This window comes from Dermacentor silvarum, chromosome 9 (genome assembly GCF_013339745.2).
Source record: "Dermacentor silvarum isolate Dsil-2018 chromosome 9, BIME_Dsil_1.4, whole genome shotgun sequence".
In the NCBI taxonomy this organism is placed as follows: domain Eukaryota; kingdom Metazoa; phylum Arthropoda; class Arachnida; order Ixodida; family Ixodidae; genus Dermacentor; species Dermacentor silvarum.
Window position 1 is genome coordinate 74,712,776 of NC_051162.1, and position 18,723 is coordinate 74,731,498.

At 49.6% G+C, this 18,723-nt stretch overlaps 1 protein-coding gene across 3 annotated transcripts in view; it reads right to left on the bottom strand.

The window, feature by feature from the left end:
- LOC125940100 (venom metalloproteinase antarease-like TpachMP_A) overlaps positions 1 to 18,723 on the bottom strand; it is a 212,640-nt gene that overhangs the window by 20,231 nt on the left and 173,686 nt on the right. For all 3 annotated transcript variants that reach the window (XM_049655773.1, XM_049655774.1, XM_049655772.1), the window contains 2 exons: positions 17,972 to 18,018; positions 8,186 to 8,294 (listed from right to left, as the gene is read on the bottom strand). In XM_049655773.1, coding sequence (XP_049511730.1) covers positions 8,186 to 8,294; positions 17,972 to 18,018 — 156 coding nt within the window. The remainder of the gene's footprint in view (positions 1 to 8,185; positions 8,295 to 17,971; positions 18,019 to 18,723) is intronic.

Consider the following 18,723-nt stretch of genomic DNA (forward strand, 5'->3'; position numbering starts at 1 on the left):
ACTTCAATGCCAAAGATCCTAGCTGGGGGTACCCTAAACAGGAACATACTGGACCAGAACGACCAGCTAGACATGAGGCTAATAAATGATCCAGCCATACCTACAGGGATGGGTAACAGTATAAATAGAGACACAACATCGGATCTTACCATAGTCCAGAACTGTGACAGGGTGGAATGGACAAATACACTCAACAATCTAGGCAGTGATCACCTTATCGTGAGAACCATCCTTCCAACTGCGAAGATACGGCGGCAGATTGGAACGGCAGAAACAACAGATTGGCACGGGTTTCGAGAAGCACAAACTTCCACTTCCAATGAAATTACTGACTTAGATAAATGGTGCGAAGAGATCCGTAACCAGAAACAAAAATTCACCAAAGAAATCGCAAGAACTAACGAAACCCCTGAAGTAGACCCAAGCTTACTCCACTTCTGGGAAGCTAGAAGGAGCCTCACGAGAAGATGGAAGAAACGGAAGAATTAATAGAAAACCTAAACTCAAAAATGCAGAGATTACCCGTACAGCCGAGGAGTACGCGAACCAGCTAGTGACAACAAACTGGGAAAAATTCTGTGACTCCCTGAATGGTACCCTGGGCACAGCCAAAACGTGGCAAATCCTCAGGGCAATTATAGACCCACAAAAAACCAAAGGCGAATGCCGAACGTCCCTGGAAAGGCTACTACACACCCTCCCAGGAACAAACAAAGGCATCATTAAGGCTCTACACCTGAAATGTTACGGCGACTTTACCCCTATACCCCCATATGAAAAAAATTACAATGGAACCCCAAACCCAGAGCTAGAAGAGCCCATCACGGTTGCAGAAATCAGAGCGTCTATAGCAAGCTCGACACGCAACACGGCAGCCGGGGTGAATCGTATAACTAACGCCGTCATCAGAAACATGAGCGACGGAGCCGTAGTCGCTCTCACAAATTCATAAATGACCACTGGTCCAAGGGAACACTACCAGAACAGTCTAAGCATGCGAAAGTAATCATGATACCCAAGCCCGGGAAGAAAGTGGCGATAGAAAACTTGAGGCCAATCTCGCTTACATCATGGTTAGGAAAGATCTTTGAGCGAGTAGTAAACTTCACACTCCAACAGTACCTGGAAGAAAGTGGGCATGGGCCGGATACTATGTACGGTTTCCGTGCTAAGCTCTCAACCCAACACATCCTCGTTCAACTAAAAGAAGAGGCACTCACTAACATTCCAAATGCAGGTAATCACATTATCCTAGCCATAGATATCAAAGGGGCTTTTGACAACGTGAGCCACCAAGGAATCTTGAAAGGACTAGCAAACACGAACTGCGGGGAGCGAACGTACAATTACGTACGAAGCTTCCTAAGCCGAAAGACAGAAGAGCTAAAGCTGGCAAAGATCGAAAGTGCAACCTTCCGCCCCCGAACAAGGGAACTCCTCAGGGAGCGGTAATCTCACCCACTCTTTTCAATATCGTCATGGTTGGCCTGGTCAGAAAACTCCAAGACATCCAGGGTATCAGACATGCTTTATACGCGGATGACATCACTATATGGACAACCAAGGGCTCCTTGGCCGATAAGAAAGGACAGCTCCAAACAGCAGCCACTACACTAGAGCAATATGCCCGGCAAAGAGGACTGCAGTGCCCACCCGACAAACCTGAAATCATAAGAATATGGAAAGCGAAAGGAAACCGAACGGTATCCAGGGACCCAAACTTACGCATAGAAGTCAAAATCGATGGAGGCAACATACCCGAGAAAACGACTCTACTGATTCTAGGGATGTGGCTCCAATCCAATCACAGATGTCAACATGCCCTCGCCCTCCTCAAAACAACGGCCCAACAAATCGCCCGAATGATAGCGCGAGTCACAAGCAGAAGAAGGGGCATGAAGGAGGGTGACACACTCCGCCTAGTAAGGCGCCTAGTAGTCAGCAGGGTAACATACAGCCTGCCCTACTACAACCTAACTAAAGCGGAGAAGGAAAAAGCAGGTGTAATCATAAATACGGCGTACAAAACTGCCCTACGCCTACCAAAGAACACTCCAAATGAGAAACTTCTGGCCCTAGGACTTCATAACAATTTTGACGAACTAGCCGAAACTCAACTCATCTCAATGGGCCGTCCAGCAGGCCCACGAAGCGGCCTCCAGGTATTCCCTGTCGGTCCCTACGTGGGAGACGCCCGCTACGCCCTAAGCGCATCCTGCAGGACACAAATAAAGTGTCCACTCCAGTCCAGTCAACTCATTTCGCAGAAAAACCGGTTCCTCCAAACACCCACAGGCAGGAGCGTACTTGAGAGACTTGGAGACAACGCCCAACTCCAAGCCCACAAAAAAACACAAGAAATACCGCGCACCATCAGAATCTGGTACCAGGTAGCCCCGCTTCCCAAAAACTTAGACCTTAACTTCCCTCCCGGCAGGAGGCAAGCAAGGGCCCAATACATCGAAAGGAAATTCGGCTTTATGAATGCAGCTCGATTTACCGACGCGCACTTTACACAGGCAACGCTAAGAAAGCAGTAGCAGTAGTGACTGACTGCTGAGAAATAATAACCTCCAGCGGGTCGATATCCGCCAGCTCCATCACGGAAGCGGAGGAAGTCACCATCGCACTCGCTATCCAAGAGGGAAGGAAATCAATGAAATCGCTTACAGTCCTAACACATTCGCAAACAGCATGCAGAAATTTCCAAAGAGGAAGGGTTGGTACGAACGCACACCGAATTCTCACCAAACTCAAAGAAGAATGCCAAAGAGAATTTATCCAAACGATTCTATGGGTACCTGGACACGAAGGGATTGCAGGTAATCTACATGCGGATAGAGCCGCCCGAGGATACGCTCACTACCGGGTCCTTAACACATCTGCTGTAGACGACCTAACGCCCATCGATCCCGATTACTCGACTATATTAAACTAATATAGAGGGAATCGTACGCTTTACCCACCACCCTACAGAAAACTAAAGACTGAAGAGGCCACCGATCTGCGTAGGCTACAGACAGACACCTTTGTCAGCTTACATACACTACACAAGATACACCCCTCAGCCTTTAGAGACATGTGCCCATGGTGCGCGTCAACACCAACCCTGTACCACATAACATGAGAGTGTACATCACACAACATAGAACCTCACATACCAAATCCTAATAGAGCTAACAGGCTTGTGGAAGCCAGCGGAGCCCTGAAATATGGGCCCCGACCATAGATAAGCCTCGCATGAGGCCAGCTGAATTATTTATTTTACAATAAAGTTTATTCACTCACTCACTCCAGGCAGACGGGATCTCGCTGGAAGACCATATAGCGTTGTAGGGGGAAAGGAGGGTTTTCTGTGTTTCAGAGGGTAGGTACTTCCACATTGCAAATGTTACACGGTCAGCTCCTGGAGCAGATTTATTGCAGCAGTTTAGTGATGCCTGTAGCTCAGATAATCCTAATGGCTGGTTATATGCCTCGTACTTCTTGCATTTTCGTTCCAGCTTTTGTCCTTCTATTCTGGCTTTGTATCGTTTAAATGTTTAGGGACAGTGAGATGAGCTGGACACAGGTTCAAAATGTGCGCCCAGGAAGTTCGCTTGTTCTCGCAAGCTGTCGCCTTGTCTGCTTACCAAAGGGAGTGAATAAGTCTGTCACGCTCTTACCTTATTACCCTGTTTCCGACTTTGGCCTCATCTGTTTACGAGTGTATACTTGATAAAAACTTCTGCCAACTCTCTCTTCTGGCCTGTCGGCGCGTACTCCGGCCTTGGGACTTTATCTTCTTAAAATTGATGAGATTCTCTGCAGTAGGAGAATCGCGTAACAACCACCACGTTTTGTTCTATTTCCTACGAACGTTCCTACATTCGTCGTTCCACCATGGGACAGGGCGTTTGCATGCCACACCACTTATTTTGGTGATGCGTTTAGAAGCGGCATCAATTATGAAGGTAGTAAAATAGTCCACGGCAGCATCAATTCCTAACGAAGACATGTCAGCCCAGGATATACTACTAGTAAGAGTTCGAAATTTCTCACAATCGTCTGTATCAACCTTCCATTGAGGGGCTTGTGGTGAAGATTCATTTTCTTTGGTTATTCTCTGTAGTATTCGGAAGTGATTGCTCCCAAAAGGATTTTGGTAACTTCCCATTTAAATTTAGATAATAGAGACGCTGAAGCTATGCTAAGATCAACAGAAGAAAAGGTTCTGTTTACGAGAGAGTAAAATGTAGGTTCCTTCTTATTCAGGAGACACGCACCAGAGGCGAAACATTTTTTCAACAGGACGACCTCGCGCATCGATACGAGAGTCGCCCCACAGACTGCTGTGCGCATTGAAATCGCCAAGAACAAGATAAGGTTCTGGCGATTCATCTATAAAGGACTGAAGTTCATGTTTGTGTGAGTGGTAATGTGGGGTTATGTAAAGCGAGCAAATGGTGACGACTTTGTTTAGAAAAACTGCCACTGAAGCCGAACTGCCACTGCTTCAAGGGGCGTTTCTAGCCACAAGTGTTGACATGCTATGCTTTTGTGAATTACTATGGCAACACCGCCTGATGATGCGAGAGAATCGTCGAGATCTTTAAGAAACGTAACATACTGTCGGAGAAAGTTTGTATGTTTTGAATTTAAGTGCGTTTCCTGTACACACATCACTTTTGAATTGTGTCGGTAAAGAGGTTCTTGGACATCGTTGAGGTTCCTAAGAAGGCCTCTGACGTTCCATTGTATGATTTGTGTATCCGTAATGAAAGTAAATTGGTGCTGTGTGTATTAAAAAGGAAGTGCTGCCTTACATGGCGGAGCCTTTTCCATGCCCTGTAGCATGGGATTTGTCCTTTCTGAAGCGGTCGAGGGAGCCTCGCCGCTTCTTAGGCGCTTGGTGCGCCGTCGGGATGGGTGTAGTGTCCATTGCCTCTTGTGAGGCGCCGGACACGCGCTCTTGCGAGCAAGAAGTTCCGCGAGAGTCTCTCCGCGAAGGACGAGACATTTGCACCCAGCAGCCCAGAGCTCGATGGGGCTGTCTTTGGGCCTGAGCTGCGCCGACTGTTGCGAGCACCAGCAGGGGCCGGAGAGAGTGAGGCAGCCTTGACTGCACCCACCGTGGGAGCTGCTGGCGGTCCTGCGGGTTCACTACGCGTAGCGCAGGCTGTCACCGAGGGCTGTTGTGCTGCCGGCAACCCTAGGGTAACCGGGCCTGTTTGCTGGTTGGGTGGAGTATACTTAGCTTTTTCCACCCCGGTGGCAGGAGCCACAAGTGACAGCTCACTGTGCGCTGGCTGGGCAGGGGGCAGTAGCCGCTGCGACGCTGCCCCTTTACGCGCCGCATCAGCGTAAGTGGTTGTGAGGAATGGTGAGTACCTTTTGCGTGCTTCCCTGAACGTTAAGTTTTCACGAACTTTCAGTGTTATAATTTCCATTTCTTTTTTCCAGCTTGGACAAGACTCTGATTACGCTGGATGCTCACCATCGCAATGAACGCAGTGAGGTACGGCCTCGCAATTGTCTGAGGCATGACCTTGTACTCCACAGTTAGCACAGGTGGGTCGCCCACGGTAGCTCTGCGAGCCATGTCCGAATCTTTGGCATTGGTAGCATCGCCTAGGATTTCGGATGTAAGGTGTTACAACTATCTTTGTGTAGCCTGTTTCAATGCTTTGTGGCAAAATGATTAATTCGAAGGTAAGTACCAGGTGTTTCGTGGGAATTTCTTTGTTGTCCCGGCTCATAACAATGCGCTGCACATTCGTGACATTTGGCTCCTTCCATCTTTCCAACAATTCGGTTTCAGATAGGTCGATGAGGACTGCTTCAGACACTACCCCCCGTACTGTGTTCATGGATTGATACGGTGAAACGGTAACTGGGACATCACCAAAAGTAACAAGCTTGCTGAGTCTATTGTATTGGTCTTTATCACGTAGCTCAAGCAGAAGGTCCCTGCTTGGCATTTTGGTGACCTTGTAGCCTGGGCCTAGCGTGTTGGTTAAGCTTTTAGCAACTACAAATAGCTATATGGTTCTTGCTAGTTTTTCTGTTCTTGCGCTATGCACTACTTGAAATCGTGAAAAAATATCTTTAGGACGGGTGAACAAGTTCAAAATCTCATCGGTGCGTCCCCTCTTCTGAGGAAGACGATCAAGAAGCCTAAGAACAGCGGGCGTTTCCAAAACAGTTTGGTGTACTTCGGCAGCAATGACAGCCACCCACCACGGAGGACGCTGCAGCACTTAACGTGTAAGGCTACACGCGCCAGCCGTACATTCCCGCTATAACCATGTATATAAACCCAAGAGATGGCATCTGCACAAGGTTAACCCAAGCCGCCTATGAAAGGTGAGGAAGTAACAGAAGAGAGGAGGTGACAGGACAGTGAAGACAGAAAAAATGATAAGAGAAAGATCGGAGAGGGGGACAGGAAAAGGCGACCACCAATTTCCCCCGGGTGGGTCAGTGCGGGGGTGGCGTCTATGTGAAGCAGAGGCCAAAGAGGTGTGTTGCCTCCGCCGAGGGGTCTTATAGGTATAAACAGCCGGCATTACCTCGACTTCCAGGATTCCCCTTTCCCCAAACACGGCTAAGCCACGCAAAGTTACGTGTGGGAGGGTCCAACCCCCGTGTGTTCAGGTACGTGGTGGCGCAACTCACCAAGCACCTGCTTGCGCAGACGCCCCTGCGGGGGAAGGGACCCGGTGTTATACTCTTAGTAAAGCAAATATATATTTCAATGAGCGCAGTAAAGGGATAAGATTTGAATGCCGTTGCTTAGCTGATGCTCTAGTGACTTGCATATACGCCACAGCACCACCTGCATGTGTGTCCTCACAGTCACACATTCTCGAGCCAGCTGTGAATCAGTACAAAGGGAGCTTGAGGTTTAGTTTTTACTTATTGTGTAGTCAACTTTCAATGTTGATCTCAACAAAAAATGATTTTATATTTACTCGTATATTCCGATGCCACTGTTTAGAACTGTAATCTCATAAAACGTTTGTCTGAAAAATGGTGCATGGTGAAAAATTGACTCTTTCACGAGGGCTACAAGAGGTTGTTTTCAAATATTGGTAGACCATTCGCAAGGAATTTTGGGGTTCTTCGACTTCAAACAAGAGCGGGAGCTTTTTGCCTATATGATTGGCGCTGCTAGTGTGTTCGTGCGTGATATAGCAGTGATCGTCCGCATTCGGCCTTATAAGAAAGCGCAGTAAAATATTAAATCTACTTGCATGGTGGAAGCGCCAAAACGCGCGCGCGAGCAAAGTTATTTCACAGCAAAGCGCTTGGCCATGAAGCTCACCATTGCATGCTTGCAGTCACATAGTATGTTTTGTGACGCCATACATTTTGTGATCGAATGCAGGTATCTTTTCCTATGTGCTATGCTTTGGGCCGCGCTGTTTACTAGGTTCTCAAGAAGTTAACCTCTCTGCTTTTCCCGTATGACTTCTCTCTTTTATTCAAGAAGTATGCGCCTAGTGCATAAACGTAAGAATAAGCATGTACAAAGCACTTAAAAAGTCAATAATGCTGGAAATTGCCTGCAGCAGTTTCCTTTCAGCATAACTTCTTTAGTCCTGACACTTTATTAGACTGGTATAAGTACTCTAAATAATGCACATGTAGACTAAAGAGAGAGCATAATTTACCCATACATTACCTCTCTCGGAGCATAGTTTACCCATTCTGCTTTTGGCAAATGTTGGGCACTTGTTTCTCACTTTATCGTAAAACCAATTAAAATTCCGGTATGAGTTCTTACACATACATAGAAAAGTTAAAGGGGCGCGGAAAATAGTGAATGAACAATATACCGACCAAACACACCCCTAGTGGAGGTACGTCAACTTTTCGACTCTTAAGTATGCGCAAGCTGCATTTAGGATCAGAGAAATATCGCGTTAAAACTGAACTAGAAATTACGAAAGAAAAGTACATGCATTTCAGGATGGTAAAGTAAGTGCACTTCAGTTCTAACTAATACACTGATATTAAAGCGTCTATGCAATATATCTTCCGAGCAAATGCAGCGATTTGTTTCACGTTAGCCCGCAAGGAATTGCAATTCTTCATGCTGAAACTATCCCACCCTATATTGTTTCCTAATAAATGATGAACAACACTAAGAATCCGTTTTGAATGTGCAGTACAGGTATTCCTGAAGATGCGGCGTACTTACAGATGAAGTATTTCGTGGGTAAGAGTCGCTGCGCTGCTCATTGTGTTTGAATCGACATATATTAAGGCACCACCAAGGTCGCTGCAGGCGCAACCAGTATATGCCATACCTGGAAGGAGAAATTTTGATCGAACAACAATTCACAAGATTAGTATCTCTGTTTGGGCACAGAAGGAACACGCAAACAGAACAAGACAAAAAAATCACTCTACTACAATCAACAACAAAATACCTATATTGAATGTACTGACTGTGTTGCTACAGAGAAAAGAGAAAGACATTGCCGATCTTTATGTGGTATTGCGTGGGGTCGTTTTTTAGCTGAGGCACACAAGCCACGTTCGAGTACCGTCGATGCAGTGCCAGCGAGAGCATACTTGATCTGCACATTGTCACAATGCACGACGACATAAAACCTGCATCTATTATGCCAGCACTTGAGTGCCTTGTACCCGGGTCACACGGGCGTTTGGAAGGCTTTCCAACCGATAGTACGCTGACTCAAAGGTCATGTTTGAGGTGCTACACGGGCGGTTTTGAAGGCCGCCGAGTCAATAGTCTATCCAGTCGACGGAGCACCCTATAACTCTATCGAAACCGCGATGGCCTTTGAGCAACAGAAGCGGAAACCGGGGGAACGCGCCCTCTTTTTCACAGTGTGCTCGTACTCACGATTAGAAAGAAAAATCAAACCAAAATGCTCTAAAATAGTATATAGCAGTGTTATTATTTATTAAAGTATTTTGCCACTTCAAACATGCGAACTGCACATACTCTCGTCAACATCGACGTTCTTGTGGTTATCGTGCGGTCGCAGTGCTGCCGAATATCGCCGCCATATTGCTTCCCCGGATTGCACCAGCGAAGCTGCTTAAGCCACCTGTAATTTATGGTTCGTACCAAGAAACTATTAATTGATAAGACGCGTTCAAGGTTAGATGCGCTTGGCGTTTTTATGAAGGCCAGAAACAGGCAACGGCCAAGCGGACCGAGAGCGAGCACCAACAACAAGAAACGTCTCCTTCTTCGTCCTCTGCTGGCGCCGGTATTTGTCACTACAATCACTCCCCGGCGAAAAAGGAGCCATCCTGGTGACCTATGGAACAGGCAGCACTGGTGGGTCGTAGTGCGGCTTCAGTCGGTCGACATGAACAGTTTCGCGTCCGCGACGCCGTTGGTCCGTAGATGGCTGAACGGGCTCAATGACGTAGTTGACCGGGGACGTCTGTCGTAGAACCCGGTAAGGGCCGTCATACTTTGAGATGAACTTTGTGGAAAGGCCGGGAGTAGACGAGGGAACGCGGAGCCATACCAGCAATCCAGGTGAATATGAGGGAAAGGACAAGCCGGCATCTCGACTATGTTGCTGGCTGGCCTGGTTTTGCGCGGTAAGAGAACGTGCGATTTGACGACATTCTTCGGCATAGGTGGCAGCTTCGGATAGAGTCGTAGATTCTGAAGCGTCGGGGCGATACAAAAGAATCGTGTCCATAAACGAGGAAGGTTCGCGACCATAAAGAAGAAAGAAAGGAGAGAATCCTGTGGTCGAGTGAGTGGCGCTGTTGTAGGCATACGTAACAAAGGGAAGGATGCGGTCGCAGTTAGTGTGGTCAGCGGAAACGTACATAGCGAGTATGTCGCCGAGAGTGCGATTGAAGCGTTCAGTCATACCATTGGTTTGCGGATGATAGGCGCTCGTAGTTCTATGGACAATGTTGCATTCGCGGAGCAGGGCTTCTACAGCCTCGGAGAGGAATGAACGACCATGGTCACTCAGTAGCTCGCGAGGCGCACCATGTCGAAGAACAAGGTTGCGAAGGATGAACGAGCCGACTTCACGTGCTGTGGCCGCCGGAAGCGCTGAAGTTTCGGTGTAGCGCGTGAGGTGGTCCACGGCGACGATAACCCAGCGGTTGCCATCTGGGGTGTACGGTAGAGGGCCGTACAAGTCAATGCCGATACGGTCGAAAGGCCGGGAGGGACAAGGCAATGGTTGAAGCGGCCCTGTTATCTGGTTAGGTGGGCTCTTGCGGCGTTGACACTTGGAGCACGAGCGGACGTACTGCCGAACGAAGCGGTACATTCCGCGCCAGTAGTATCGAAGCCGTAGGCGTGCATACGTCTTTAGGACACCGGCATGGGCGCATTGAGGATCCGCATGAAAAGAGGCACAGATGTCAGAACGTAGATGGCGAGGAATCACTAGCAACCATTTACGGCCATCAGAGAGGTAGTTGCGGCGGTACAGGAGCCCTTCGCGGATGGCAAAGTGGCGAGCAGTGCGCCGAAGCGAGCGGTCGGAGGTGCGGGGTGATGGCTGAGATAAATACTCTAGAAGAGATGCTATCCAAGGATCCCGGCGTTGCTCGGATGGCATGTCGGCCAATGTAAGAGAGGAAGAATCATAGCTTGAGAAAGACGCAGCACCAGACTCATCAGGCAGTGGTGAGCGCGAAAGAGCGTCGGCATCCGAATGCTTACGGCCTGACCGGTAGACAACACGGATGTCATAGTCCTGGAGACGAAGCGCCCAACGAGCTAAGCGACTAGATGGGTCCTTTAATGACGACAGCCAGCACAGGGCGTGGTGATCAGTCACGACATAAAATGGGCGGCCATATACGTAAGGTCTAAATTTGGTGATTGCCCAAACGATAGCAAGCCATTCTTTTTCCGTGACCGAATAGTTCATTTCCGCTTTGGTGAGAGTGCGGCTGGCGTAAGAGACGACGTACTCTTCGAAGCTAGACTTACGCTGGGCTAGAATAGCGCCCAGGCCGACTCCACTAGCGTCTGTGTGGATTTCTGTTGGAGCGTCTGGGTCAAAGTGGCGTAGAATAGGTGGGGATATCAAAAGATGGCGTAAGGTGGCAAACGCGTCTTCGCAAGCTGTAGACCATGCCGAGATGCCTTGGCTGTTGGCAAGCAGCTGCGTTAAGGGGGCGATTATGGACGCAAAATTACGCACGAATCGGCGAAAGTACGAACACAGGCCTATAAAGCTACGGAGCTCCTTCAGCGTAGACGGCCTGGGGAACTCGGCGACGGCGCGAAGCTTTGCAGGGTCGGGAAGGACACCGTCCTTGCTGACAACATGACCTAAGATGGTAAGCTGGCGGGCGGCAAAGTGGCACTTCTTCAGGTTAAGCTGCAGTCCAGCGTCGGAAAGGCAAGTCAGGACGCTTGCGAGACGCTTTAGATGGGAGTCAAAGTCCTTGGAAAAGACTACGACGTCGTCCAGGTAGCACAGACACGTGTGCCATTTGAGGCCTCTAAGAATGTTATCCATGAGGCGTTCGAAGGTGGCAGGCGCGTTACAAAGGCCGAATGGCATCACGTTAAACTCGTATAACCCGTCTGGGGTTACAAACGCTGTCTTCGGACGGTCAGGGTCATTCATAGGGACCTGCCAATACCCAGATCGAAGGTCCAAAGAGGAAAAGAACTCTGCTCCTTGCAAGCAGTCGAGAGCGTCGTCGATTCGGGGCAGCGGATAAACATCTTTTCGTGTGATCTTGTTAAGGCGCCTATAATCAACGCAAAATCGAATGCTACCGTCCTTTTTCTTTACCAGCACAACTGGGGAGGCCCAAGGGCTGTGCGAGGGTTGTATTACGCCACGATGAAGCATGTCGTTGACCTGTTCATCAATGACACGACGTTCAGCGTGAGAAACTCGGTATGGACGCTGGCGTAGGGGTGCATGAGTGCCGGTGTCAATGTGGTGAACGATGGAGGATGTGCGGCCCAAGGAAGATTGCTCATGATCGAACGACAGCCGAAAGCGATCGAGCAGTTCCAAGAGTTGGGTACGCTGGGCAGGTGGAAGTTCGGAATCAATTGACGGGAGGAAGGCTTCTAAGGAGGACGAATCGGCGGTGGTAACAGGAGTAATGCTGTCGACGTGAAGACTCATCGCGTCGTCAGGCAGTTGAGTGGAGTAAGCGGAATCAACATCGTCAAGCCGACCGATACATTCACCACGGAATAAGGTGGCTGGGGAAGAGGACCGATTCGTGACATAAATGGCGCTGCAAGAGTTTTCGACTGTGAGAACTGCAAAAGGAAGGAGGAAGTCTTTGCGAGAGGTGAAGGCTTCGGAGGGCGCAAACAGGGCGCTGGAAGAGGGAGCATAGTCGCAAGAAAGTGGCACAAGAACACAAGACAAAGGAGGTATATCAGTTTCCGCAGAGACGACCACTCGAGAAGGCGGCTTGTCAGATGCGGCGTCACACGTCGGCGACAACTCAAGTTCGGCACGCGCACAGTCAACAACGGCATGGTTAGCAGCAAGAAAGTCCCAACCCAAAATAACGTCGTATGAACACGGTGAAAAAACGACGAATTCGACTACGTACAAAACGGCCTGAATGACAAGGCGAGCTGTGCATGCCACGGAAGGGTGAATGTGGTGCGCGGTTGCGGTACGCAGGGAGACGTCGGAAAGCGGAATCGTAATTTTTTTGAGCTTGCGGCACAGTTCTCCACTAAGAATAGACACAGCGGCTCCAGTATCGACAAGTGCTTGCACAGAAACACCTTCGATATTCACGGTGATTTCGTTCGCAGGTAGAAATCGAGGCCTTGAAGTTGTCGACACGAGCGCAGTTCTTGCCTCCGGAACTGCGTGGGCTAGTTTTCCGCTTGTACTGGTGGGGGGGGGGGGCGACAAACCATTGGGGAAAGTGAACGGCGACGTGGTGAGGGTGACCGACGTGGGCTGTAGTCACGTCGACTCGGTGAGCAGCTGTTCATCGTTGAGTGGGAGGAGATCGGGTGTGGTGGCTCAGAAGGAAAGTAGCCTTGATTTACGTCGCCCGCACTAGTACGGATGTCACGACGACGACAGAAACGTGCGACATGGCCAGGTAGACAACAGAAGTAGCAAATAGGCCTGTTGTCCTGGGTGCGCCAAGGATTAGTGGACGGCGGAGCGGGACGGCGAAAAGGAGGCGGGTTCGGGTGGACAGGCGCACGCGCAGCGTAGAAGGTATTTGCTGGTCGAACAGGATCCGTGCGGAGTGGCATTGCTGGTGACTGGCGGCGTGCGACCTCAGCATAGGTGAGTGGAGCGGAAACAGGCGGATGCTGGTAGGTGGGTGGGAGAGCCTCAGAAATTTGCTCCTCTATGGCCTGTCGTAGCGTCGGAGCAAGCGCCCTCGCAGAGTCCGGGACGCTGGAAACAAGCGACAATTGTCGCGCCACTTCTCGGACAAACTGCTGTATCTGCCGCATGAACATTGTGGTGTCAGCAGAAACGGAGCCTACAGTTAACGCTGACATGTTGGCTATGTCAGAGCTCGGGAGGCGTGTAGCAATGCGCTGTGTCCGCAACTCGTCGTAGCTCTGAAAGTACTGAACGACGTCCGTGACAGTTTGGGGATTTTTGGCTATGAGCATGTGGAAGGCGTCGTCCTCGATCCCCTTCATGATGTGTCTGATTTTATCGGCTTCGGACATCGCAGGGTTGATGCGACGGCAGAGGTCCACAATATCCTCGATGTAGGACGTGAAGTTCTCGCCGGATTGTTGGGCGCGACCGCGTAAGCGCTGTTCCGCGCGGAGCTTGCGAACAGCGGGTCGGCCGAAGACTTCCGCGAAGCTCGCTTTAAAGGCGGACCAGTTGGCAATATCAGCTTCGTGGTTGTTGAACCACAGCTGTGCTACGCCGGCCAGGTAGAAGTTGACGTAGCTGAGCTTGTCGCCGTCATTCCATTTATTGTGGGCACTTACCCGCTCATATGAAGTGAGCCAGTCCTCGACGTCGTGCTCGTCGGTGCTGTTGAAAATGACAGGGTCTCGCTGTCGTGGTACGCCGGAGCAGGCGACCACCGGTGGTGCGGGAGCACCCTGCTGTGGCGCGTCGTCAGGCATTGCCGAGGCGGGGGGTAGAGTCCGGGTACGGAGTTCCAGGATGAAGAGGGAACCAGCACGCTCCACCAATTGATAAGACGCGTTCAAGGTTAGATGCGCTTGGCGTTTTTATGAAGGCCAGAAACAGGCAACGGCCAAGCGGAGCGAGAGCGAGCACCAACAACAAGAAACGTCTTCTTCTTCGTCCTCTGCTGGCGCCGGTATTTGTCACTACATAATAAACAAAACAAAAATATATTTCTTGCCGAGGCGGGATTCAAACCCGCGTACCCACGTTTCCAAGGCGAGCGTCGTAACCACTAGGCTATACAGCCACGCTTGCAGAACATGCATTTATGCGAACCATATTGGCGCGTACTTTTGTAGACGTTTATACGATGATGACAATATGTGCTTTAACTGACTCCGAGGAGTAGGACAGGGTAATTTGAAGAACATGTCTTTGTTCAGGTGATTCCTAACAAGCTGTTCCGCCGTCTTGTTCAACGGGTTGTCTCTTGTTCGCGTTGACTCGTTACACTTGTGGAGGTGCTGGGTACACAACACCGCCTGATGATCCGGACTCCTGGAAGCCGTTCATCCAGCCCATCTTCAATAACTCCTGTGCATCGCTTCAGTCGGCAGTTGCTAGGCCTTGCTCCCGAGCTCAACCTCCTGCAAGAACGCTCGTCAGGGCCCTGTCTACCTCTGCCAGTGGCGACCACCAGCCCGCCACAGGTTCCACGAGCTGCAGAAGACAGCTCTACTCACAGTCTGTCCCTGGCAACCCTTCTGTAACCACTGGTTCCCGATCGCTTCATGGTGGCGAACTTGAAGACGTTGGAGACTGGCTTGACCAGTACGAACGTTTTGCCGAGGTCAATGGGTGGACTGCTCAACAAAAGCTCTCCCACGTGTACTTCGTCCTTGACAGTAGTGCTCGCACGTGGCCTGAGAACCGTGAAGCCAACATCGCCACATGGAATGATTTCCAACATCAGCTCACTGAAACAGTTGCGAGTGTTGATCGATGGGACCGTGCCCAGCAACTAATTGAGTTCCACCTCCAGAAACCCAATGAAACTGTGGCAATGTTTGCCGAGGACATGGCCCGCCTGTGTCGTAGAGCTGACCCTCACATTCCCGAGGAAAAGAAGTTGCGCTACATCATGCGTGGCGTAAAACAAGAACTATAGTGCGCAATCCACCGAGCACCGTAGCTGATTTTATAAAGGAAGCCACTGGTATTGAACGCGCACTCCATCTAAGATGCAGGCAGTACGATCGCTTGCCCAGCAGCACTCCTATCAACTCCGCCGCAATGACCGTTACCAATAAGAACTCCCTCCGTGATCTAATTCGGGAGATTCTTCGCGAAGAACTTCAGAAGCTCTGGACACCGGCAGTTGGTCCACTCATGGCATCAGTCGCTGAAATCATCCGTGATGAAGCTAGGCAAGCGTTCTTGGCAGGCGATCCTGTTCACAAGCAGCGCCCGCTAAGTTACGCCGACGTTGTCCGAGGTCAACCAGCTATGACGCCCATACGGTCGCACCATCAGCCGCCGAGGCCCACACCTTGGTCAGCAGCAACAGAGGAACCTTTGAGACATCCGCCCGTTGCGCCGATCCCGTCCTACCACCAGCCGCCGTCAGCTGCATTTTGGTCACCGCCACAAGACGAGCCTTCGAGGCGGCCGCAAATTCGAGGAGCGGACGTATGGTACGCTGTCAGTAGGGGCCCCTTCTGTTATCAATGCGGAGGAATTGGCCACGTTTCCCGGCATTGCTGGCACCGCAACGCCTCATTTCGACCTTATCAATCCTGATCTGACGGTCGACGCACCAGTGACGACTACATGCTACGCCGCGCCAACGCTGCTTTTCAAGGTGCTCCCGTAACGCGCACTCTGAACGATGACTCTCTGCCCAGCCACCAGACAGATTTTGGCCGGCGGTCACGCTCTCCGTCACCTGCTCATTCATCTGCACCGAGTGTACGTACTTTTTCTGACCTCCGTAGAGGAAGGTCGCCCAGTCCACGCCGGGGAAACTAACAGCGGCGACCACTGGGGGTATGGTTGCGAGCCGACAAGATGATGAAAAACCCCCAATAATCCCGCCGCAGGACGGGATTATTGGGGTTTTTTCTCAAACTCAAACTCTAACACCGACGAAATTGTGAGCGTAGATATTATTGTTTCAGTTGACGTACAGCAAGTGACAGCGCTAGTCGACACTGGTGCCGATTATTAGATAATGAGTCAAGGTCTAGCCGTTCGCCTTAAGAAAGTAAAAACGCCCTGGACCGGACCTCATATAAGGACTGCGGGCGGCGAACTGCTCACGACTGCTGGAAGCTGTACGGCGAGAATAACCATAGGAGGTTCGTCCTTCGTGGCAACATTCGTCGTTTTTGCAACATGCTGTAAATATTTAATCATAGGTATGGATTTTCAACGGGGAATGCGACGCCATAATCAACATTCCGGACCGCTTGGTTACGTTTCACAGGACTCCGGATTTAATTCCCTGCTTATCGCCTCAACGCAACGCCGGTCGTCTAATCGAAAACGACGTGGTCGTCCCCCTCGGTCAGGTATCCGTGTTTCGGTCGCATGTGACGTACCATTTGATTGTGAAGGAGTTGCAGACCAAGTAACTGCCTTGTTATTTACTCACGGTATCGCCGTTGCACGAAGAATCGTAAATATCACCGATGTGCGCACGAACCTGTCATCGACCAATTTTAGCACAGAGCGACGGCACCTACCAAAGTGCACGGCTGTGGCCTATTTTGATGATGTCGCTGATGTTCGTGGGTGCTTTTCAGTGCTAGAAGAAGCGCATGCGCAAGACCCAGCACCTGTGCTTGACATAAACACGAGTGAGAACAACAATTTACCGCAACACGAGTGAGAACAACTTCTTGCGCTACTGGCCGAGTTCCACGACTGCTTTGCGACGACGTCAAGAGTCGGTCGGACGCCCCTAACCAAGCACCGCATAATCATACAGGACGAAGCGAGACCGATTCACCAAAACCCTAATCGTGTGGCCCCGAAAGAACATGCAGCGATACAGCAGCAGGTAAACCAAATGCTTGAAGACGATGTGATTCACCCTTCCAAAAGCCCCTGGATATCACCGGTAGTTTTGGTAAGGAAGGACGGCAGCCTGCGTTTTTGTGTGGATTATCGAAAGCTAAATTATGTGACAAAAAAGACGTGTATCCGCTTCCCCGCAATAACGATTTACTTGATAGACTTCGGAACGCTCGTTATTTCTCTTCAATGGACTTCAAAAGCGCGTATTCGCAAATTGAAGTAGACCTGAGAGACCGCCTTGCCTTTCGGCTTATGCTCTGCACCTGCTACTTTTCAACGGCTTATGGATACCGTGCTTTCGATGAAGTGGAAAACCTGCTTAGTCTATCTCGGCGACGTCATAATGTTTTCTGCAACGTTTAAAGAGCACCTTGAACGGCTTGAGCGGTTCTGCAGTCTATACAGTCCGCCGGCCTCACCCTAAAGCCGGAGAAATGCCATTTTTGCTTTCAGGAGCTAAAGTTTCGTGGCCATGTCGTCAGTCACGCGGGAGTCCGCCCGCGTTGCATCCGAGCGTCGTCGTCTTCGGCCACAGTTGTAGCCGTGCTACAGTTGGCTACAGCTGTAGCACTTTATCGGCCAATTCAGCTGCCCGGGCGCACAGGTTTCTCACTTGCGGCTACGATCCGCGGTTACATTTGCTGAAGGTTTTGTGCTACGTATAACTAAAGAGGTTCCGATTAGAGAACCATATAATTAACATTTTTAGTTAATATGACTCATTTATGTTCGTTGAAGATTGACAATTTGTGTAACTTGTATATTCTTTATCTTGTCCATACAAGTTATCGCAGTTGAATATATTTTTATAAATAAACCGACATTACCTTTGGCTGTGGTGGTGCGTCCTTTATCCTGACGACCGAACATACGGCTGTAAATTGTGAAGATTGTTACAGGTTTATGATATTTGTATAGCGGCAACCATTGTAAATTAATAAATGGTAAACAACATATTGCACATTGTACTATCTAAATGATTTCGTTACTTCAATCGATGCCCAAATATCGTTTATATTGCTATGATATATCAAGTTGATACAGCACTCTCGAGATTCAGTTATCAATTAACCATCAGATTAAACTCTTCATTTCATAAACTGTGTAATACACGGATCTTGAACAATTATAACCGTTTATTTTTACCATGTATATAAGTAGTTGGCATCGTAACTTAGATATTTTAATTATTATATTCTCTTATTCAGTGGATTACTTGCGAGGCGTATTGCAATAACTAATTAGGAAAACGGAATGAAATAATCCCAAGAAACCGTGTGTGAAGCAGGTACGGCAGAAGCATGCTAGCGCATTTGTTGAGCGGTATCTAACGTGCCTTCCCCTCTTAAAAATGATGCAAGTTTGGCCTCCGAAGGCACATTGAGCCTAAAGGTAAAAGCAATGCACAGCCCCACAACGACATGACTGCCTGCCATAGACATAGGTGCAGACATTTAGAAGGCTTTCCAGGGTGATGATTTGCATGTCCTCGATACATGTAACGGTAACTCAGCCCAAGCCTCCGGAGAGAAACTTTCTTCCGACTAAAATTTTTGTGGTGAAGAAAGCAGACTAGTGT